This window comes from Bubalus kerabau, chromosome 1 (genome assembly GCF_029407905.1).
Source record: "Bubalus kerabau isolate K-KA32 ecotype Philippines breed swamp buffalo chromosome 1, PCC_UOA_SB_1v2, whole genome shotgun sequence".
In the NCBI taxonomy this organism is placed as follows: domain Eukaryota; kingdom Metazoa; phylum Chordata; class Mammalia; order Artiodactyla; family Bovidae; genus Bubalus; species Bubalus kerabau.
Genome location: NC_073624.1, coordinates 279,730,743 through 279,754,909, shown reverse-complemented (window position 1 = coordinate 279,754,909; position 24,167 = coordinate 279,730,743). Strand labels below are relative to the sequence as shown.

The following is a 24,167-nucleotide window of genomic DNA, read 5'->3' as shown; positions in this document are numbered from 1 at the left end:
ATTGAGTCTCTGCGTATTTGTACCTTTTGTGGTTTGATTGTAGTACGGGTGACTATATTTCCTAAGTACTGAAAAGTTCAGTGTATTGTAATTTATCAGGAGCTATATACAAGCCAGCACATTGCAAGTATTCCTTTAGTTTTATTTTATTATTTTTTTATTTAAATTTATTTATTTTAATTGGAGGCTAATTACTTTACAATATTGTATTGGTTTTTCCATACATCAACATAAATCTGCCACAGGTATACACATGCTCCCCATCCTGGACCCCCCCCCCCCACTTCCCTCCCCATACCATCCCTCTGGGTCATCCCAGTGCACCAGCCCCAGGCATCCTGTATTATGCATCGAACCTGGACTGGTGATTTGTTTCACATATGATATTATACATGTTTCAATGCCATTCTCCCAAATCGTCCCACCCTCGCCCTCTCCCACAGAGTCCAAAAGACTGTTCTATACATCTATGTCTCTTCTGCTGTCTCGCATACAGGGTTATTGTTATCATCTTTCTAAATTCCATATATGCGTTAGTATACTGTATTGGTGTTTTTCTTTCTGGCTTACTTCACTCTGTATAATAGGCTCCAGTTTCATCCACCTCATTAGAACTGATTCAGATGTATTCTTTTTAATAGCTGAGTAATACTCCATTGTGTATATGTACCACAGCTTTCTTATCTATTCATTGTCCATTCATCCATTCAGCTTTCTTATCCATTCATGGACATCTAGGTTGCTTCCATGTCCTGGATATTATAAACAGGGTTGTGATGAGCATTGGGGTACACGTGTCTCTTTCAATTCTGGTTTCCTCAGTGTATATGAATCCTTAACAAAATTCTAGCAATCAGAATCCTTTAGCTTTAAAAACAATCCCTGTAAGCTATCAATTTCAGGTAAGGCACATAGTATATCATCCATATCATGAATGATAAATGCATGAGCGAATTGCTGTCTCACTGGGTTAACAGCCTTGGCTACAAAATTTTGACAAATAGTGGGACTGTTAAGCATACTTTGAGGTAATACAGTCTATTGAAATCTTTTATGTGGCTCCTTTAAGTTAATGGAAGGAACTGAAAAGGCAAATCTAGGTTGATCATTAGGATGTAAAGGAATAGTGAAAAAACAGTCTTTGAGATCAATAACAAACAAATGCCAAGTGCTTAGAATCATACTAGGATTAGGTAGGCCAGGTTGTAAAGCACCCATTGGAACAATAGCAGCATTAACAGCTCTTAGATCAGTAAGCATTCTCCATTTACCAGATTTCTTTTGTACAAAGAACACTGGAGAATTCCAAGGGCTAAAGGACTCAACAATATGTCTCTTGTTAAGTTGCTCATTAACTAATTCATGTAAAGCCTCCAGCTTTTCTTGCTTTAGAGGCACTGCTCTACCCACAGAGGTGGATGAGTGTTCCCATTCAGAGGCGCGGGTGTGGGTGGAGGAAGGTTTATACGAGCCGTGGCCACTGTGCAAAGCGGGCGCTTTGAAATCTTGAGTAGTCAAAGAATAAATTCTTCCTTGTTGATTTTTCCCAGTCCCAATCCTGGTATATAACCTTGATTGAACATAATTTGGTGACTTGCCTCACTCTATTAATTTGGAAGAATATGTGTCTCAGCATGCCATTGTTCCAAGAGATCACGACCCCATAGATTGACAGGTATGTCAGCAATATTGAAGAAGGAAACAGAACAGGCTCCATCTTGAAAGCAGGACTCCATCTTGGGCCAGACTGTGGACTTTGAGCTCTATGCCCAGTATCTATGGAAATGACATACCAAGTGGAAAACCAGGCCCCCGGATGGAAGAGCCCCAGGGCTCATACCTAGACTCTCCATCACCTAAAAGAATACCCTAATTATCTGTGTCACCGAATAGAATCATAATTTCTATTATGCTTATTGGGGTATGACCACAGACCTATTGATAATTGTCCACTGTTAACTACCTGGGCTTAAGGCATATGAATCACAGGTTAACTTTGATTGTCAGGGAATTTGGGGAGGTGGGTTTGGACATGTACACTTAGGGTATATAAGGTTTTCACAAAATCTAGTCAGGGTCCTCGGCTAAGAGGAGACTCTGCCTTAGGCCCGCTGGTGTAATAACTGCACTCCACTATCTGCATTTGTTTCCCGGAATTTGTGGCTACAACATTTGATGCATTGGCCAGGAAACTCCTCACTTTGAGGAGACAAGTCCCATTTGGGACTACTGTGAGGACTTGTGGCTTGAATCTTCTAGAGGGGGGAAGGCGCCTCGCCCTTCTGGAAGGATTCTGCTTCTCAACACCCAGACCTTTCACGTTAGCAGGTAGTGGATGGCAGCAGGGGAACTGAGCGCTCAGGTGAGGAGGAACCCACCCAGCAGGGTGGAAGACGGGGCCTGATCACCCCCCTGGGAGGGACTAGAAGGAGCGGGGGCCCACAGGAGCCTGGAATAGACAGGCGGCGATTGCTTGGTACACAGGTCGATGAACATGTGAGGGCTTAGGAAGGAAACTTGTGAATGCCATTTAGGAGATGGTATCCATGCCGTCTTGGGGAAAATTATTACCAAGCAATCGCTATGGAATTGTTAGGAGAAGAGACTTGGTCCTTGTATCCTCGTATTCTGCCCTCCCCCAGGAGGTGTTCTATCTGCTGTGAAATTCTTGACCCCTTTGGAATTGTCAGGCTAGAAGGCGGGGGATACATAAGTGAGTACGAATTGGCTTTTCCAGACGGCCTGGGACATGGGATATTTAACCCATCTGTGTTTTCATCCTCACCTGATCAACCCCACCACGCCAGAATGGACTTTAAAAGTTAAGGGAGAAACAGTCTTGGACCACATGGTGTTCTGGTTTGGCCATGCTGACCAGCAGGTGAAGATACGCCGATGCCCCATCTCCCTCTGGGATCTGGCAGGTAAGGCTCTTCTCAGCCCAATTAGGAAGGAGGTGGAATGGCAATGTGTTTCATTGAGTGGAAATATCAGAAGTACATAGGGTACTGAGAACTTTGTAGACAGAATGGAAAAGAAAAGTAGAAGACAGTCCAAGAAGGTAGGCAAGATGGGGGGAAGTGAATATAAGGCAACTGTATTGGAGCGCATGATTAAAATTTAAAGAAGGGATTTGGAGGAGACTACGGGGTGAAGACGACACCTAACTGCCTCCACATACTCTGTGAGGTCCAACGGCCCCCTATGGGAGTAGGATGGCCACCAATGACACCATGAACTTAAAAATAGTGGAAGCAGTCTATACAGTAGTTACAGGAGAGCCAGGACACCTGGATCAATAGCCATATATTGACTCATGGCTAGGGTTAGCTCAAGACCCTCCTATTTGGACAAGGTTCTGTATCCAGAAGGGAAATGGAAAAATATTAATGGCACAAAAATTGACTGATGATAAAAAAAAGAACTTCTACAGGATTTGGACGTGGAGGACCTGCCCCTTCCCCCATACTGGATGATGACGTGCCTGCCTCCCAGTGCCCCACCAGGACCGGAGGCCACCTTAAGGCCTGATCTAGGGCCGGGTGAAGTTCTTGCAGCACCTGCTGCCCCTCCCCCAGCTCTCCTGGAGATCGTAGAGCTGCCATTTCGGCAGGCTCCGATCCCGGCGATGGAGACCTCTGGTCAAAAACCCCAGAATTCCACCTGGGCAGGACCTCCTAGACTGTATCCACCTCTCCCGGTGAGTATTGATGGGGAAGGGGAAGAAACACAGAAATTAGAGGCTGCGTGCTGCCAAGGAACGGGGGAAAGAACCCCACTACAGATGCCCCTCAGAGAGCTACAACAGCCTCCAGTTCAGGACGCATGTGGGCACTACCATCACCCCCCATAGCCTATTATTACCAGCCATTTTCCTCCACGGATATAATAAACTGGCAGAGACACACTCCACCATATTCAGGGGAGCCACAAGCCATGATTAGGCTAATGGAGACTATTGTTCGAACCCACCGCCCTACATGGGATAACATAATCCAACTGCTAGTCTCCCTTTTCAGCACTGAGGAAAGACACAGGATCCTAACTGAGGCCAGAAAATGGTTAAGAGAAATGGCACCTGAGGGTACTGCAAACCCGCAGCGGTGGGCAGAACCAGCCACTCCTGATAAGAGGCCCAACTGGAACTGTAACACAGAGGAAGGGGGGGCCACCTGGAGAGATATCAGGCAGCTATTTTACAAGGCCTCAAGAGGGGGGCCTGAAAACCTCTGAGGATGGCAAAACCCTACGAAGTGATTCAAAGGGAAAGCAAATCACCCTCTGAGTTCTATGAAAGACTGTGAGAGGCCTGTAGACTTTATATGCCAATAGATCCAGAGGCTGCTGGGTCTCAAATGGTGATAAATGCAGCATTTGTGTCTCAAGCTTACCCCGAAAATGTCAGATGGGGGGACACCAAGTGACTTATGAATTTTTATACATCCCTGAATGCCCAGTACCCTTGTTGGGAAGAGACTTGCTGTCTAAATTGGGGGCACAAGTGACCTTTCCCCCCATGAAAGACCCACTCTTTGAGTGGGCTCAACCACCCTTTTACTCTTCCTCTCAGTAACCCCTCAAGATGAATGGAGGTTGCATGATCTCCCTGAAGGAAAACTGGACGGGCTAAACAGTTGAGAGAAAGAGAGAGAGAGAGTTAATTCAACAATTCCCTGAGGTCTAGGCAGAAGACAGCCCCCACCCCTCCCCACCTGCCAGGCTTGCAAAACAAGGCCCACTGGTAAGAGAACTCAAACCCAGTACAATTACGTCAGGCCTGCCTTGGGCCTGCCAGACCTTGCTAAGCCATTTACTCTTTACGTGACTGAAAAGGACAAGGTGGCTATGGGAGTGTTTTCCTAGACTATGGGGACATGGGACAGACCCGTGGCTTCTCTCAAAACGGCTGCACAATGTTGCCACTGGGTGGGCGGGGTGCTTATGGGCAGTTGCTGTGGTTGCCTTACTGGTCTGGGAAGCAACCAAGCTGACTTTGAGCCAATATTTGATCATAAAAGTCCTGCATGAGGTCAACACTCTCCTGTGAGGGGACCCCCATAAACAGCTGTTGAGATCCCAGATTACTCAATACCAGGGACTGTTATGTGAGAACCCCCATGTTACTATTGAGCCTTGTCAGGCCCTGAATCTGGCCACTCTCTTTCCTGTGGGAGAAGGTGGGCCCTTACATGATTGCAAGGAAATCCTAGAAGAAGTTTAGCCAGCAGACCTGACATGAGAGACCAGCATATCCCAGACCCAGATTGGGTCCTGAACACCAATGGCACCAGCCTGGTGAAACAAGGACGACGACTGTCGGGATGTAGAGTAGTCATGGAAGAAACCACCACTGAGGCTAGCTCTCTGCCATCACGCTGGTCCGCTCAATGGGCCGAACTATATGCTCTAATTCGGGCCCTCCAGCTGTCAAAAGGTAAGAAGACACACATTTACAGAGACTCCAGGTATGCTTTTGCTACTTTACATGTACACGGGCTTTACATAAAGAGCGAGGTCCTCTGACAACCAACGGAGAGGACATTAAAAACAAGGAAGAAATCTGGACTCTCTTAGGTGCTGCATGGGAACCTGAAAAGGTAGCAGTGATGCACTGTTGGGGTCATGAAAAGGAAGACACGCCACAAACACGGGGAAACCGACTAGCAGATAAAGCTGCAAAACATGCGGCTGAGAAATTTGGGGCTGCTGGTGGGGGGTCTATCAGAACCTTTGTACTCTCAAAAATGCCTGAGTTAACTTTGTCCCACAGTATACCCCGGCCCAAGACCAGCTGGCTGAAGCAGAAAAGGCCACCAAAAATGAAAAAGGCCAATGCTGCCCCTGGACATAACAAAAACCTCCAGGAATACAGTTAAAAGGCACTCTAAGTGGACTTTTAACCCTGCCAACACTCATGGTATGTACCTTCTCAGGATGGGTGGAGGCTTCCCCACCCGAACTGAAAAAGCAAATGAAGTGGCTCGCTGTCTGCTTTGAGAAGTAACCCCCAGATTTGGGTTCCCAACCAGTATAGGATCAGACAATGGCCCTGCCTTTGTAGCCGACTTAATTCAACAGGTATGTAAAGCTATAAATATCCAGTGGAAATTACATACGGCATATAGGCCCCAGAGTTCTGGGATGGTGGAACGAACCAACCAGACACTTAAAGAGACACTCTGCAAGTGGATCATAGAGACTGACTCCTCCTGGGTGGACTTACTTCCAATGGTTCTGCTCAGACTCATGGTCCCATGGCTATTTTCCGTATGAAATTGTGTATGGGAGGCCCCCTCCCATAATAAAACAGGTGTCAACAAATTTGCCTCATGTAAGGGGAGATGAGATTTCACAGCAGATGGAACAACTGGGAAAGGTAATAAATCAGGTAACTAAGTTTGTACAAGAAAGGGTGCCGTTCCTCCTTGGGGAAAAGACTCACGAATTTGTTCCCCGGGGATCAGGTGTGGGTCAAGGACTGGAAATATGACTCCTTGGCCCCACACTGGAAGGGTTCATGTACTGTTGTCCTAACCACCCCTACGGCAGTTAAAGTTTCAGGTGTCACTCCCTGGATCCACCACATGAGGGTGAAGACAGCATACCACACAGACCCAGAGGACGCCGAGTGGACTATATACAAAAGGCCCCCACTGATCCTCGTGAAACCAAGATCATCTTAAAGGAGAAAAAGAGATGAAGCTGTATAATCAGCTGCTGCTACAAGAACTTGCCAGTATCATCTTGAGACTAACCATAGTTGCAGCTATGTGCTATAGTTAAAGTTGAATGTTGTGTATATATTCCTAATTTATCTGGCAATACATCAGCCACCCTAGGTGACATGAAAGGTCAGGTAAAAGCTATGTCTGATGATGATCTTTCTTTTTGGACTTCGGTCCTATGTTGGGTGAAGGGTGATTGGTGGAAAGCTATATTTACCACTGTTACGGTTACCTTGATAGTTCTGCTTTGTGGATCCTGCATTTTACAATGTATTATGAACTTTGTAACCCAAAGGTTGGTGTCGTTCTCCCAAACTGGCAATAAGAGAGCCACTCAATATATCGCTATGAGTGATGCTCATACTGAGTTAAGAGCATCATGAGGGGGGAATGAAGGAGGAAACAGACAGAACAGGCTCCATCTTGAAAGCAGGACTCCATCTTGGGCCAGACTGTGGGCTTTGAGCTCTACGCCCAGTATCAGTGGAAACACAACCAACTGGAAAACCAGGTGCCCAGAAGGAAGAGCCCCGGGGCTCATACTTAGACTCTCCAGTGCCTAAAAGAATACCCTAATAATCTGTGTAGCCAAACAGAATCATAAATTCTATTATGTTTATTGGGTTATGACCACAGGCCTATTGATAATTGTCCACTGTTAACTACCTAGGCTTAAGGCATATGAATCACGGATTAACTCTGATTGTATCTTTCTTTTCCTTTGTTCAGACTAGTTTCAGGGAATTTGGGGAGGTGGGTTTGGGCACGTACACTTAGGGCATTTAAGGTTTTCATGAAAACTGGTCGCAGTCCTTGGCTAAGAGGAGACTCTGCCTTGGGCCCGCTGGTGTAATAAACTGCACTCCACTATCTGCATTGTCCTTCTGAGTGAGTTTGTTTCCTGGAACGTGTGGCTACAACAACATAAGGTTGTGTTAGATAGCTAGAATAGGAAAAAGGGGTCCAGAATAGCGGTGGCTAAAAGACAAGGAAGAGAAAAGCCTGCAAAAATAGAACAAAGGAAAGTCCAGACTGGAGTGAGGACCTCAGGTAGAACAAACAGCACTCCTGGCTAGCCCAATATACATAGGGCAGGCCCAGGGGGAGGGAAAAAATCATATAAGAAGAGGAGCCAAAGGCCTGGGAGTCTCTCTCCTGCCCGTGCGTGCTCTCTTTCTCTCTTTCTCCCTCTTTCTCTCTTCTCTTTGCATCTTTTTGGTTGGCATGCCCTCATGCCTCAAAGATGTATTTTCCTTTATTTTCTAAATAAAACTGAGTGTAACATGAAGCTGTAACACTGATCTGTCCGAGAGGTGTGACACGCCAAGGGCTTTAACGTCCATCGCTTCAAATCTTTGTTGTGACGAGACAGAACCGAGAATACACTCCCCTGACATCTATGGTGCCCTGACCCGAATATAACCTGGCTGAAACAACCTCTGCGCGGTCTAGGCAAGGAGGAGGCCAAGCAGAGCAGAAGCCCAATTTGCGAAAGCTCCCGCAGTGGAAGCGGAACGTGAAGAAAACCCAGCGCAGGGGAAGTGACAAGAAGCCCATCGTGCTGGAAACCGGGACAGCAAAAAACGAACTCAGCAGAAAGCTCACGAGGCTCAGTCTCAGATTTGTGAAGACCTCTGGTTAAGGTAGGAAGTCCTCACTCCAATGGCTGGAGGGACATATGTCTAATGAAATCTTAATTCCTTTACAATCTCTCATTTCTTGTTTCCTGGAACCCCCTGTGAACAGGCGAACGGCAGTGGGTGCAGCTGAGGGACTCTGGAGAGGCTACTCCTCAGTATGTCCCAAAGGCACTCTCTGCTGAGCTCCAGTAGCTGTTGCCCAAGCTGGTAGGGGTTCTTCTGTCCTTAATCTTCTCTGTGCCAAGGATCAGGCCAATGAAAACTGTAAGCACACATCAGGTATTTAGCAGATTTTCCGGCAGGCTTTGAAGGGGATTCCTTGGCACGTTTTCCCCACTGCTTTTTCCTCCCATCCTTCATCTCTTCTCTCCCGGGACCTGAGCCTGGCCAAAACCCAGGATGCCTGGCTTCAGGAGCTAATGAAGCTCAGGCTATGATGTTTTATTTCAAAGCTTCAGTGAGAGATACAGCGACAAGTAAGAGGTGGATTTGTCAGAGAGAAGCACACTCTGCAGGGTGTGGGCCATTGCACAGGGCAAGGGTTTAGGCCATGGACTTAGGCCATGGAATGCAGTCTGGCTACCTTTTGACAGCTGGGTGAATTCATATGCTAAGGACTGGGAGGATCATCCCAGCCATTGGGAAACCACCCACTCCTCCTATTTGGACAGTGCCTTGGAGCTGTCCTGCCACCTCTGGGTGTGTCAATTAGCTTACAGTTCAGTTCGGTTGACTCACTCAGTCCAACTCTTTGTGACACCATGGACCACAAGATGCCAGGCCTCCCTGTCCATCACCAACTCCTGGAGTTTACCCAAACTCATGTCCATCAAGTAGGTGATGCCATCCAATCATCTCATCCTCTGTCAACCCATTCTCCTCCAACCTTCAATCTTTCCCAGCATCAGGCTCTTTTCAAACGAGTCAGCTCTTCACATCAGGTGGCCAAGTATTGGAGTTTCAGGTTCAGCATAAGTCCTTCCAATGAACACTCAGGACTGATCTCCTTTAGAATGGACGGGTTGGATCTCCTTGCAGTCCAAGGGACTCTCAAGAGTCTTCTCCAACACCAAAGTTAAAAAGCATCAATTCTTCGGTGCTCAGCTTCCTTTATACTCCAACTCTCACATCCATACATGACCACTGGAAAAACCATAGCCTTGACTAGAAGGACCTCTGTTGGCAAATTAATGCCTCCACTTTTTAATATGCTGTCTAGGTTGGTCATAACTTTGCTTCCAAGGAGTAAGTGTCTTTTAATTTCATGGCTGTAATCACCATCTGCAGTGATTTGGGAGCTCAAAAAATAAAGTCATCCACTGTTTCCATTGTTTCCCCATCTATTTGACATGAAATGATGGGACCACATGCCATGATCTTAGTTTTCTGAATGTTGAGTTTTAAGCCAACTTTTTCACTCTCCTTTTTCACTTTCATCAAGAGGCTCTTTAGTTCTTCTTCACTTTCTGCCATAAGGGTGGTGTCATCTGTATATCTGAGGTTATTGATATTTCTTCCAGCAATCTTTATTTCATCTTATGCTTCATCCAGCCCAGCGTTTCTTATGATATACTCTGCATATAAGTTAAATAAGCAGGGTTACAATATACAGACTTGACATACTCGTTTCCCGATTTGGAACTAGTCTGTTGTTCCATGTCCAGTTCTAACTGTTGCTTCCTGACCTGCATATAGATTTTTCAAGAGGCAGGTCAGGTGGCCTGGTATTCTCATCTCTTTCAGAATTTTTCACAGTTTATTGTGATCCACACAGTCAAAGGCTTTTGCATAGTCAATAAAACAGAAGCAGATGTTTTTCTAGAACTCTCTTGCTTTTTTGATGATCCAGTGGATGTTCGCAGTTTGATCTCTGGTTCCTCTGCCTTTTCTAAAACCAGCCTGAACATCTGGAAGTTCACAGTTCATGTATTGCTGTAGCCTGTCTTGGAGAAATTTGAGCATTACTTTACTAGCATGTGAGATGAGTGCAATTGTGTGGTAGTTTGAGCATTCTTTGGCATTGCCTTTCTTTGGGATTGGAATGAAAACTGACCTTTTCCAGTCCTGTGGCCACTGCTGAGTTTTCCAAATTTGCTAGCATATTGAGTGCAGCACTTTCACAGCATCATCTTTTACGATTTGAATTGCTCGACTGGAATTCCGTCACCTCCACTAGCTTTGTTCATAGTGATGCTTCCTAAGGCCCACTTGACTTCATATTCCAGGATGTCTGGCTCTAGGTGAGTGATCACACCATTGTGATTTTCTGGGTCATGAAGATCTTTTTTGTACAGTTCTTCTGTGTATTCTTGCCACCTCTTTTTAATATCTTCTGCTTCTATTAGGTCCATACCATTTCTGTCTTTTATTGAGCCCATCCTTGCATGAAATTTTCCCTTGATATCTCTGATTTTCTTGAAGATATGTCTAGTCTTTCCCATTCTGTTGTTTTCCTCTATTTCTTTGCACTGATCACTGAGGAAGGCTTTCTTATCTCTCCTTGCTATTCTTTGGAACTCTGATTCAAATGGATATGTCTATCCTTTTCTCCTTTGCTTTTTGCTTCTCTTCTTTTCACAGCTATTTGTAAGGCCTCCTCAGACAGCCACTTTGCTTTTTTGCATTTCTTTTTCTTGCAGATGGTCTTGATCCCTGTCTCCTGTACAATGTCATGAACCTGGATCCATAATTCTTCAGGCATCTGTCTATCAGATCTAGTTCCTTAAATCTATTTCTCACTTCCACTGTATAATCATAAGGGATTTGATTTAGGTCATACTTGAATGGTCCAGCAGTTTTCCCTACTTTCTTCAATTTAAGTCTAATTTGGCAATAAGGAGTTCATGATGTGAGCCAAAGTCAGGTCCCAGTCTTGTTTTTGTTGACTGTATAGAGCTTCTCCATCTTTGGCTGCAAAGAATATAATCAATCTGACTTTGGTGTTGGCCATCTGGTGATGTCCATGTGTAGAGTCTTCTCTTGTGTTGTTGGAAGTGGGTGTTTGCTATGACCAGTGCATTCTCTTGGCAACACTCTGTTAACGTTTGCCCTGCTTCATTCTGTACTCCAAGGCCAACTTTGCCTGTTACTCCAGGTGTTTCTTGACTTCCTACATTTGCATTCCAGTCCCCTATAACGAAAAGGACATCTTTTGTGGCTGTCGGTTCTAAAAGGTCTTGTAGGTTCTTCACAGAACCGTTCAACTTCAGCTTATTCAGCGTTACTGGTTGGGGCATAGACTTGGATTACTGTGATATTGAATGGTTTGCCTTGGAAATGAACAGAGATCATTCTGTCGTTTTTGAGATTGCATCCAAGTACTGCATTTCGAACTCTTTTGTTGACCATGATGGCTACTCCATTTCTTCTGAGGGATTCCTGCCCGCGGTAGTAGATATAATGGTCATCTGAGTTAAATTCACCCATTCCAGTCCATTTTAGTTCGCTGATTCCTAGAATGTCGACGTTCACTCTTGCCATCTCTTGTTTGACCACTTCCAATTTGCCTTGATTCATGGACCTGACATTCCAGGTTCCTATGAAATATTGCTCTTTACAGCATTGGACCTTGCTTCTATCACCAGTCACATCCACAACTGGGTATTGTTTTTGCTTTGGCTCCATCCCGTCATTCTTTCTGGAGTTATTTCTCCACTGGTCTCCAGTAGCATATTGGGCACCTACTGACCTGGGGAGTTTCTCTTTCAGTATCCTATCATTTTGCCTTTTCATACTGTTCATGGGATTCTCAAGGCAAGAATCCTGAAGTGGTTTCCCATTCCCTTCTCCAGTGGACCACATTCTGTCAGACCTTTCCACCATGACCCGCCCGTTTTGGGTGGCCCCAAGGGCATGGCTTAGTTTCATTGAGTTAGATAAGGCTGTGGTCCTAGTGTGATTAAATTGACTAGTTTTCTGTGAGTATGGTTTCAGTGTGTCTGCCCTCTGATGCCCTCTTGCAACACCTACCGTCTTACTTGGGTTTCTCTTACCTTGGACGTGGGGTATTTCTTCACGGCTGCTCCAGCAAAGCACAGCCGGTGCTCCTTACCTTGGACGAGGGGTATCTCCTCACTGCCATCACTTCTGACCTTGAACGTGGAATAGCTCATCTAGGCCCTCCTGTGACCATGCAGGTATGACCTAAATCAAATCCCTTATGATTATACAGTGGAAGTGAGAAATAGATTTAAGGGAATAGATCTGATAGATAGAGTGCCTGATGAACTATGGACTGAGGTTCGTGGCATTGTACAGGAGACAGGTATCAAGACCATCCCCATGGAAAAGAAATGCAAAAAAGCAAAATGGCTGTCTGGGGAGGCCTTACAAATAGCTGTGAAAAGAAGAGAAGTTAAAAGCAAAAGAGAAAAGGAAAGATATAAACATCTGAATGCAGAGTTCCAAAGAATAGTAAGAAGAGATAAGAAAGCCTTCCTCAGTGATCAATGCAAAGAAATAGAGGAAAACAACAGACTGGGAAAGACTAGAGATCTCTTCAAGAAAATTAGAGATACCAAGGGAACATTTCATGCAAAGATGGGCTCGATAAAGGAGAGAAATGGTATGGACCTAACAGAAGCAGAAGATATTGAGAAGAGGTGGCAAGAATACACAGATCAGATCAGATCAGTCGCTCAGTCGTGTCCGACTCTTTGTGACCCCATGGACTGCAGCACGCCAGGCCTCCTTGTCCATCACCAACTCCTGGAGTTTACCCAAACTCATGTCCATTGATTTGGTGATGCCATCCAGCCATCTCATCCTCTGTCATCCCCTTTTCCTCCTGCCCCCAATCCCTCCCAGCATCAGAGTCTTTTCCAATGAGTCAACTCTTTGCATGAGGAGGCCAAAGTACTGGAGTTTCAGCTTTAGCATCATTCCTTCCAAAGAAATCCCAGGGCTGATCTCCTTCAGAATGGACTGGTTGAATCTCCTTGCAGTCCCAGGGACTCTCAAGAGTCTTCTGCAACACCACAGTTCAAAAGCATCAATTCTTCGGTGCTCAGCCTTCTTCACAGTCCAATTCTCACATCCATACATGACCACAGGAAAAACCATAGCCTTGACTAGATGAACCTTTCTTGGCAAAGTAATGTCTCTGCTTTTGAATATGCTATCTAGGTTGGTCATAATTTTCCTTCCAAGGAGTAAGCGCCTTTTAATTTCATGGCTGCAGTCACCATCTGTAGTGATTTTGGAGCCCAGAAAAATAAAGTCTGCCACTGTTTCCACTGTTTCCCCATCTATTTCCCATGAAGTGGTGGGACCGGATGCCATGATCTTCGTTTTCTGAATGTTGAGCTTTAAGCCAACTTTTTCACTCTCCACGTTCACTTTCATCAAGAGGCTTTTTAGTTCCTCTTCACTTTCTGCCATAAAGGTGGTGTCATCTGCATATCTGAGGTTATTGATATTTCTCTGGGCAATCTTGATTCCAGCTTGTGTTTCTTCCAGTCCAGCGTTTCTCATGATGTACTCTGCATAGAAGTTAAATAAACAGGGTGACAATATACAGCCTTGACGTACCCCTTCTCCTATTTGGAACCAGTCTGTTGTTCCATGTCCAGTTCTAACTGTTGCTTCCTGGCCTGCATACAAATTTCTCAAGAGGCAGATCAGGTGGTCTGGTATTCCCATCTCTTACAGAATTTTCCACAGTTTATTGTGATCCACACAGTCAAAGGCTTTGGCATAGTCAATAAAGCAGAAATAGATGTTTTTCTGGAACTCTCTTGCTTTTTCCATGATCCAGTGGATGTTGGCAATTTGATCTCTGGTTCCTCTGCCTTTTCTAAAACCAGCTTGAACATCAGGAAGTTCACGGTTCACATATTGCTAAAGCCCGGCTTGGAGAATTTTGAGCATTACTTTACTAGCGTGTGAGATGAGTGCAATTGTGCGGTAGTTTGAGCATTCTTTGGCATTGCCTTTCTTGGGGATTGGAATAAAAACTGACCATTTCCAGTCCTGTGGCCACTGCTGAGTTTTCCAAATTTGCTGGCATATTGAGTGCGGCACTTTCACAGCATCATCTTTCAGGATTTGAAATAGCTCAACTGGAATTCCATCACCTCCACTAGCTTTGTTCGTAGTGATGCTTTCTAAGGCCCACTTGACTTAACATTCCAGGATGTCTGGCTCTAGGTCAGTGATCACACCATTGTGATTATCTGGGTCGTGAAGATCTTTTTTGTACAGTTCTTCTGTGTATTCTTGCCATCTTGTATCTCTTGCCCTTGGTATCTCTGATTTTCTTGAAGAGAGCCCTAGTCTTTCCCATTCTGTTGTTTTCCTCTATTTCTTTGCATTGATCACTGAGGAAGGCTTTCTTATCTCTTCTTGCTATTCTTTGGAACTCTGCATTCAGATGTTTATATCTTTCCTTTTCTCCTTTGCTTTTCACTTCTCTTCTTTTCACAGCTATTTGTAAGGCCTCCCCAGACAGCCATTTTGTTTTGTTGCATTTCTTTTCTATGGGAATGGTCTTGATCCCTGTCTCCTGTACAATATCACGAACCTCATTCCATAGTTCATCAGGTAGTCTATCTATCAGATCTAGGCCCTTAAATCTATTTCTCACTTCCACTGTATAATCATAAGGGATTTGATTTAGGTCATACCTGAATGGTCTAGTAGTTTTCCTTACTTTCTTCAATTTAAGCAAATTTGGCCTTGGAATACAGAATGAAGCAGGACAAAGACTAATAGAGTTTTGCCAAGAAAATGCACTGGTCATAACAAACACCCTCTTCCAACAACACAAGAGAAGACTCTATACATGGACATCACCAGATGGTCAACACCGAAATCAGATTGATTATATTCTTTGCAGCCAAAGATGGAGAAGCTCTATACAGTCAGCAAAAACAAGACCAGGAGCTGACTATGGCTCAGACCATGAACTCCTTATTGCCAAATTCAGACTTAAGAATACACAGAACTGTACAAAAAAGATCTTCTGGTGGCTATTGTCCATGGGTTTGCAAAGAGTTGGACATGACCTAGTGTTTAAACAACAACAACAAATATTGGGTTGGCTCAAAGGTTTGTTCAGGTTTTTCTGTAAGATCTTATGGAAAAACCCAAATGAACTTTTGGCCAAGCCATAAGTTTTGAATAATGGAAAGGAACAGTAAAAAACTCAGATCAGCTCAATATAATTATTTTTAAAAATAGTTGGTTTGTAAGGTTTAGAAAGGAATACAATTGAGACATTAAAAAACTTTAAAAAATTTTCTTGATAAGTGTATTTGATTTTCAGATTGGAGGAAGATATAGACTTAATATGCTTTGACCTCAATAGAGCATTTGAGAAATTTCCCCTGATCTTTACTTTGATATGGACATAATGAGAAAAATGGAGATTTAGTTCTGCGAGATTAAAGGAATTTCTTTAAAACAAAGAACATGGACAAATGACTTTTCTGCCTATTGAGATGCCTGTTTTGAAGATCAACAAATCTTCTTCCTGTCTTGATAATCTTTTTCAATAACTTGAATTAAGCCATAGAAATCCTAAGAGGGAGAGTTAAAATAAATAATAGAATCAAGATTCAGAGTCTCAAGATCTCAGTATACTGGATGTGACCAAAAAGTCAACAAATGCTTGAAAGAAATAAATATAAATACTTTTTCAGGTTAAAATTATGCAATAATGCAGAAACATAAAAACAGAAAACGTAAGACTACGGTGGCAGCAGCAGGAAAAGCACGTTCTCTCTCCCCAAGTGTTTCCCTGCCACACGCAGTGACATACGAGATGCCTGAAACAAGATCGGGAGTGCAGCAGCGGCGTGTGTAACTCAGCAAGCAAAATAAATCATATGATAAAGGCTACGGTAATCAATAAATATCTCATATGAATTTTTAGGTGTTACATAGAGTATTAACAATTAGAAAGCAAAACTTTAAGGATAGAGGATAATAAGGAACTATAACAGGAGTAGACTTTAATTTAGCTTTTTCAGCCTCTGACAGAGGAAGAGAAAACTAAGAATATTGGTAATTAACATAGGTAGCCTCAAAGGGTGTATATCCAACTATATGCTTAAACCAGAATTTGCCACTTTCCCCCCATTGATTATAGAATATTTAGGGCTTCTCTCATGGTTTAGATGGTAAAGAATCCACCTGCAATGCAGGAGACCTGAGTTCGATCCCTCAGTCAGGAAGATCCCCTGGAGAAGGGAATGGCAGTCCACTCCAGTATTCTTGTCTGGAGAATTCCATGGACAGAGGAGCCTGGAGGGCAACATTTCATGGGTTCTCAAAGAGTTGGACAGTATGTGAACCGTGAACTTGCAGATGTTCAAGTTGGATTTAGAAAAGGCAGAGGAACTAGAGATCAAATTGCCAACATCTGCTGGACCATTGAAAAAGCAAGAGAGTTCCAGAAAAATATCTACTTCTGCTTTATTGACTATGCCAAAGCCTTTGACTGTGTGGATCACAACAAACTGTGGAAAATTCTTCAAGAGATGAGAATACCAGACCACCTGACCTGCTTCTTGGGAAACCTATATGCAGGTGAGGAAGCAACAGTTAGAACTGGACATGGAACAATAGACTGGTTCTAAATCAGGAAAGGAGTATGTCAAAGCTGTATATTGTCACCCTGTTTATTTAACTTATATGCAGAGTACATCATGAGAAATGCTGGGCTGGATGAAGCAGAAGCTGAAATCAAGATTGCTGAGAGAAATATCAATAACCTCAGATATGCAGATGACATCACCTTTATGGCAGAAAGCAAAAAAGAACTAAAGAGCCTCTTGATGAAAGTGAAAGAGGAGAGTGAAAAAAACTAAGAAACATTCAGAAAACTAAGATTATGGCATCTGGTCCCATCACTTCATGGCAAATAGATGGGGAAACAGTGGCAGACTTTATTTTTTTTGGGGGGGGGGGCTCCAAAATCACTGCAGATGGTGACTGCACCCATGAAATTAAAAGACACTTGCTCCTTGGAAGAAAAGCTATGACCAGCCTAGACAGCATATTAAAAAGCAGAGGCATTACTTTGCCAACAGCAGTCCATCTAGTCAAAGCTATGGTTTCCCCAGTAGTCATGTATGGATGTGAGAGTTGGACTATAAAGAAAGTTGAATGCCAAAGAATTGATGGTTTTGAACTGTGGTGTTGGAGAAGACTCTTGAGAGTCCCTTGGACTGCGAGGAGATCCAGCCAGTCCATCCTAAAGGAAATCAGTCCTGAATATTCATTGGAAGGGCTGATGCTGAACCTGAAACTCCAGTACTTTGGCCACCTGATGCGAAGAATTGACTCATTGGAAAAGACCCTGATGCTGGGAAAGATTGAAGGCAGGAGGAGAAGGGGACGACAGAGGATGAGATGGTTGGATGGCATCACCAACTCAATGGACATGAGTTGAGTAAACTCCAGGAGTTGGTGATGACAGAGAGGCCTGGCGTGCTGCAGTCCTTGGGGTTGCCAAGAGTTGTGCACGACTGAGCGACTGAACTGAACTGAGCGACTACGCATGAGCACAACAGGACATTTATAAAGCTGACCGTGTATTAGCCCACCAGGAAACTGCAATGCATTTCAAAAAGTAGGAATGTATAATCCTATTCTTTTAATTTGGAAAAGTTACTAGCATTATATGGTTAATAGATTTAATCTAAAAGTTATAGATTCTTATGAGAAAATCTTGCTCATTGCTTTTCCTTGATAGTAATATAAATGATTATTTTTATATTAAAACTCCAATGGGATACACAGAAGAAGGATACATAGTTCCTCTTATAATGGCCCTTAAGGTCCTGGGCCAGGTCTTTAGAGGAAAGTTTTGGGAAAGAAGTTATGTCCTGATTTCCCTCAGGGCAAAGGAAACTGCCTCTCCAGCTATATCTGAGCTTCTCTGGGGAGAGCTGTGTCTTGTTTACTTTCGTATCCCCAATACTTGACTGAGGGCCTGGCACATAGTAGTTGCTTTGTAAATGCCCACTGGATGCATAATATAAGCTTTTTACCTCTTGGCAGGTAAGGTAGATTTAGGAACCCTGACCTTCCCCTCTTCTATCATTCCTCAGCACTAGCCTCCTGGGCAGTGGCCAGGGGATCATTTCTACTCACAGGAAAAACTGATGTTTTTTTCCCTGTCCTGCTCCGTCACCTGGACTGCATGGCTCGGGCGGCCCCTTCCACTGATGTCCAGAGCATTCTGAGGTGACTCAAAGGGTGCCTTCAGCTCTAGCGTGCAGCAAGCATCAAACAGGAGGATGGGTTGGACAGCCCTTGTTCACCTTGGCCTCCTTGGTTTCTCTCAGGTGTGGGGAAGTTCAACAAGGGAAAGAAAGGAGGACTAGAGACATAATTTAAGAGAAAGGACGATGGGAAAGCATCCTGAATTCACCTATTCCCAGTATTCTCTCTATAGGCAGACTACAGGCACAGTACAGAAAGGGAGGGGAAAGAACTGAGGAAAAGCGACGCCCCTCCGAAAGGTACGCATGTGCAAACTGTCTACTACATTAAAAAGATCACTCCTAAGAAACGAATTTGAGAATTTTTTATTAAGAAAAAATAGTGTTGATAACAAAGCAATATGTACATTTTAAAAACTGCTTACAAAATAAATTAAAGATATATTCCATAAATTTCAAAATATATTTTAGCTCTAACAAAGGCACTTCTTCAGGATAGGCATATTCCACTCTTGTCTGTTAGATAATTTTTTTAATTTGGCTTAGAATATTTTCACAACACTTTGCTTGGAAATTATTTCATGTTGCTTCATTATAGGTACAACTTTGAGCACTCCTTTTGTTTTCATTTCCTTTGTGAATGTTTGCCTTTTAAACAGAGGTTTACATGCTATCAAGTTCAACATTTTTATCTCCCAAGAGAAAAATTCTCCTTCCACTCTACTTTTAGATTCTTTCCTTGAGTAGGGTTTATATAGCTCCAGCTGAGAATTACTGCCACAAAGCCAGTGGCTCAGGCATTAATGCTTAAAAAAAAAAAGCCTCCCGTGACATTTGAGGGCTAATACTTTCCCCACATTATACACTTACATTAAACAACAGATACTTACAAAAATAAGCTAAGAAACCCTCTGAAATTAAAACAAACAAAGAAAACATTGGTGGTCTCTTAAATGCCACAGTTAGAGTTAACATTCCATCTACCTAATAAAAATGATTTGCTTTCTTGCTGTGAAATGTGACTTTATTGAAGGTTTATTTTGTTTTTATGAAATGCGACTGAGACGCTGCCACAGTTCTTTCAAGTATGTGACTTGTTCCAGGCACTCATTTGTTTTGATTTGTCTTTTCCTTATTTTCCTCATTGTCTGGGTATTATTTATCTGTGGAATAGGAGAAGCAATAGTCAAAATTAATCACCACTATCTTTGGCTGATACATTTTGTCTTCTTTATGCAAACCTACCTCTCAATGTGTCCCCCAAGACACCCACACAGCTCCTACCTGCTTTCTCCAGAGGAATGCCCTCCCATCTCTCCACCCACAGACTTCAAGGGCAAGCCCCGCCTCCTTCGCAAGGTCTCTGCTAATTGCTCAGACATCTCTTTTGGAAATTCTTCTAGCACTTCAGAGTGTTTATCACTTAACTGGTTCTCACTTATAGCTGTTTTTATTATTACATCATGGGTATTCCCCATAGCACTGAGCACTAAGCTTTATACATGAGAAACTGAATATTTATTAAATAGATGAAGAGCTGAAAATCTCATAATCTCCCTGGCAAGATCCTAAGTTCTTCAAGAAAGAGTTATCTTATGCTTCTTTATAGATATAATTCAACAGACCTATTACTTGTACCCAGAGTGCTCCCAGCCTCTGTCCCTCCCAATCTCTAAGATGTACCACAGACACCTGAAGGCTTATTCTCAAGAGGAGTCTGTCAAAAAGAAAAAAAACGATTGCAATCATCTTCCGGCGTATTCCTTCACCTGAATTACTCTTGAGTAGAGACTGGGCCTCCTAAACACACAGTATTCAAATCAATATAGGTCACCAGGTTATTAAGCAAAAAGCTTACAATCTACCATCTGCTAAATTACTGATTTTAGGCTGCCTTTGGGCTTGAGAGAGGGCTAAAATAAATCACTCCAAACTTTCCCTTTTTCACATGCTGTCTAAACTTATCTAGAATGTCCCCTATGCTCTTACAACGATGAATATCATTGTGGTCATCTGTAGATTTGCCAGAGTCTCCTTAACAGGAGATACACAGCCAAACAGGTTTTTCATATGGCTGCCTGGTACTGAATATCCAACTAAAGTTCATTCCAGAACCCTATGGCTTCAATCCCTAAAAACTGACAGCCTTAGTCATCCATTCAGTGTACAGACTGATAAAGTCCATTGGTGAACAGGCCAAAATCATACAAATCTGCACTGCTTCTTTTTGTCTTTTTAGTTTGTCATTAGGAAGATAAATTGCCTGCTTTACTTGACCGCTGAAATAAATACTGAGAACTTGGCACATACTACGCACTGTTCCAAGTGCTTTTACATATATTGACTCATTTTATCCTTGCAAACATTCTGTATGGAACTTGATTCTACAATCCTCATTTTTCAGATGAAACTAAGCACACAGAGACCAGGTAATTTATCTGAGTTTTCACAGAAGTTATGGGGCTAGGATTCAAAGTCAGGCAAGACTGTCCCCAGACCTCCTGCCCCTAGCTCTGCACCGTTTCCATATTTAAAGTTACACATTCATTCAAATGTAACTGCATATGCAAAAGGGTCAAAAGAGACAGCAACTATGCAAGCAATTACACAAATATGGGGTGGAGATTTAACGGATAATGTAACATTTAAGGAAAGACGTATACAATTATTAAACGATAAACCCAAGCCTCGCTGCTCACCCTTCGCAAAGGATACGCATCTCATAAGGAGCCCACAGATAGGGATTTTAATTTTGAAGGAGCAGGCTTCAGGGTCCCCGGAGATTAGCTTTTAAGCACCCTCCTCCGCATGCTCCAGAAGCCAGGACCCTCACCGACCACACTGTGAAGGGGACCTAAGGTCTAGCACGCACTCCTGCCCAAAGCGTCAGAGCCCCAGCAGAGGCCGGGCCCAAGGGCGGACTCGGCGGCCCGCAGGCTTCCGCCGCTCCCTCCCTCCGAGGTCAGAGCCCGGGTACAGGCTCTGCGCCGGGCCACCGGGGGTCGGGGCTCGCCGGGCCCAGCCCCGCGCTCACTCGCCCGGGGGGCCCTGCGGGCTGACTGGGTTGCCCGGCTCACCTGCGCCCCGCGGTAGCCCGGGCAGGCGGCGGCGAGCGCGGCGTGGGTTCTCACGGCGAAGGCCTCGCGGGCGGGCGCGGCGCAGCCAGGGCGCCGCTCGAAGGTCAGGCTCTGGATTTTGCGGAGGCAGTCGGGCTGCGCGCAGGCGGCCCCGGTCACGGGAGGAGAAGACGCCGGGAGAGAGAGTGAGAGGGAGGAGGAGGGGAGAGACAGGGAGGGGCGGGGGAGAGAGAGTGAGCTGACGAGGCCGGGCGCCGAGGGGCGCTCCGCCTGAAGGCCGGCCCGGGTCGCGGGGGGCGCTCGGGGGAGGTCCGCGCGGCCCAAGGGGCGGCCCTGACGACGGCCCCGGGACGCCCTGCCGTCGGCCCCCGGCCCGTCTCGGACCCGCCTCCTGAGGGCCGGGCGGAGGGGCCGGGGAAAGGCGGGGAGGGGACTCTCCTGGTGCGGGGAGCGCTCCGGGGGTCCCCGCGGCCCGCGGCCCGAGGTGCGGTACTGACGGAGCGGCGCCCGCCCCGGGCGCCCTGACGGCGCCCCGGCCCGTCTCGGACCCGCCTCCCGCGGGCCGCGGGCGGAGCCGCTCCCGGAGTCCCGCTCAAATAGGACGCGCTGCCGCCCTGACGGGACAGGGGCGGCTTCCCGGGCTGGGCGCGGTGCGCCTGTCCCCACGCCGGGCCAGCGTCTCCTGGGGACCCGCCGCCGCCCGCGCCCCGCGCCCCGCAGGGTCCCCGCGCCCCCCAGCTTCAGCCGCTGCCTCTCACCTGGTCTTCACAGTAGACGAAATGGTCAAAGTCGATGGCTTTCGTCTGGAAGAGAGAAAGGAAGGAGACGACGAAGATGGGGATCAAATTCACAAGAGCGAAGCCAGCGCCGCCCTCCCTCTCTCCGCGGCTCCCAGGCTCTGGGATGCTCGGAGAGCAGCTTCCCCCGAGGCACTGTTTCCTGTGCCAGTTTCTGCCTTTGACCACGTAGTGAATCACTTGAGTTCTCAGACACTGCCTGCTAGCGTTGGAGCCTGGGTATCAAATGATCCTGCCCTAGAGCGACATCCTCCTTCCCCGCCGAAGTGGACATTGTACGCGGGGCCACTCCTGCGACAATAATGCTGTTTTTCCAATGCCCACATCTGCCCTGTAGCCGTTCATCCGCTGCACACATACATGCTCTGTCCAGAAATTAGAATGATCAGGAAAATGATCCACTGTATATTAAAAAAATCTAAAGTGCCCTTATCCCGCAAGGGCATCCTAAAGCATCTAGAATACTAGAAAGATTCGAGGAGCACATTCTCCCAGGCTGTCCTCACTGGATAGGGCCTCGCTCACCAGAATCCCCTCTGTTTTTCTTTTTCGAGACCTTAGTCACTGTCTTTTTGTTTTATTTTTTACTTGCACCAGTGAACAGGATCTGGCAGAGAACAGAAAAGCTTGATGGATACCATGAGTTCCTTATCAATATCTGCTCCTCACCAGCATCTGCATATTTGATTTAATTAGTATGCCAATTTCTGGGTGGTCATTTTAGAAGGTCATATATTTCAATATCACTTGTAATTTTTTTTTTTGACAAAATGCTGGGCCTTGATTTTTTCCAAATCATTTTTCTTTCTTTAAAAGTTAAATTGTAGTGTGTGTGCCTACTCTTACTATAAAAATGCATTTTTAAAACGTTTCTTCACTTACCCCTTTTGTATAGTTATTCAGTTCTTGATAAATGATGTTCCGGTAGCTCTCTTTAATCTTCTTAAAATCACAGTCAGTAAAATTGTAGGTTAGCACGAGCCCTACCAGTTGCAAGATGAAGATCTTCCTAAAAAGAACTGAACGAATAATGAAGTATTAGGCATTGTACTTGGAACCCCACTCCCACCCGTTTCACACTAAGCTGTTTGCAGCAGCAACGGCCTGCTTCTAGAGTAGCGGCAGGGGCTGTCCTAGGGGCAGGTGGCAGGCAGCAGTCTGCCTCTCATTCCCCGTGCCCTTGAGGCGCATATTCACCCATTGTTGCCTTAAGCTGGAGTCTCCCTGATGCTCCAGAGCTTTCTGGCTCCACATATATAGCACCTAAACGCCTACGGGCTCTTTTCTCCTAGGCCAATGATTTTCCTTGATGTCATTCTCTTCCTTTATAGAATTCTAAATTGATGACCTGAAAGAAAAAAATAGCACTATCCAAATCTATGGAATTTTAACAGTAAAATCATCAGGAATTTCCCTCACCTTCCTTCTTTTGTCATTGCCCTTTGCTATGTGCCTGAGTGTGCCTTTAGAAGGAGACCATCACATCTTTCCTTTACGGGACTGTTTCCATGACCAAACCCCTATCTTGGGAAAAACACCCCAAAAGTAGCCACTGTAAAGACAGGCACCACTGCCCCTTCATGATGTACACCCTTCATGATGTACACCTTTGGCCACTTTCAACTAGTGCTTTCCCTTCTCTGTGGCTGCTGAGAAAACTCAAGGACTTACTTCCGGGGATACTCTGGAGGGTGGGTGCAGCCTTAGGCTTGGACTGCGCTTCTAGGGAAAGGCATGGACTCTACAGTAGTGACCGGAA

At 45.0% G+C, this 24,167-nt stretch overlaps 1 protein-coding gene across 1 annotated transcript; it reads right to left on the bottom strand.

Annotated features, from left to right (window-relative positions):
• Positions 1 to 19,178: 19,178 nt before the first annotated feature.
• Positions 19,179 to 23,884, bottom strand: TSLP (thymic stromal lymphopoietin). The gene is made up of 5 exons (XM_055566833.1): positions 23,606 to 23,884; positions 23,291 to 23,427; positions 22,370 to 22,414; positions 21,612 to 21,746; positions 19,179 to 19,697 (listed from the first exon to the last, which is right to left on the bottom strand). The coding sequence occupies exons 1-5, from the start codon at positions 23,607 to 23,609 to the stop codon at positions 19,581 to 19,583; spliced, it is 438 nt and encodes a 145-aa protein (XP_055422808.1). The 5' UTR covers positions 23,610 to 23,884; the 3' UTR covers positions 19,179 to 19,580.
• Positions 23,885 to 24,167: the final 283 nt, after the last annotated feature.

What these genes read in the sequence shown, in the direction of transcription:
- TSLP (XM_055566833.1), bottom strand. An exon ending in TGAATAACTATACAAAAGGG is followed by an intron (nt 22,415 to 23,290) that starts GTAAGTGAAGAA and finishes TCTCTCTTCCAG; the next exon opens with ACGAAAGCCATCGACTTTGA. An exon ending in CGGGCTACCGCGGGGCGCAG is followed by an intron (nt 19,698 to 21,611) that starts GTGAGCCGGGCA and finishes CCTATTCCACAG; the next exon opens with ATAAATAATACCCAGACAAT.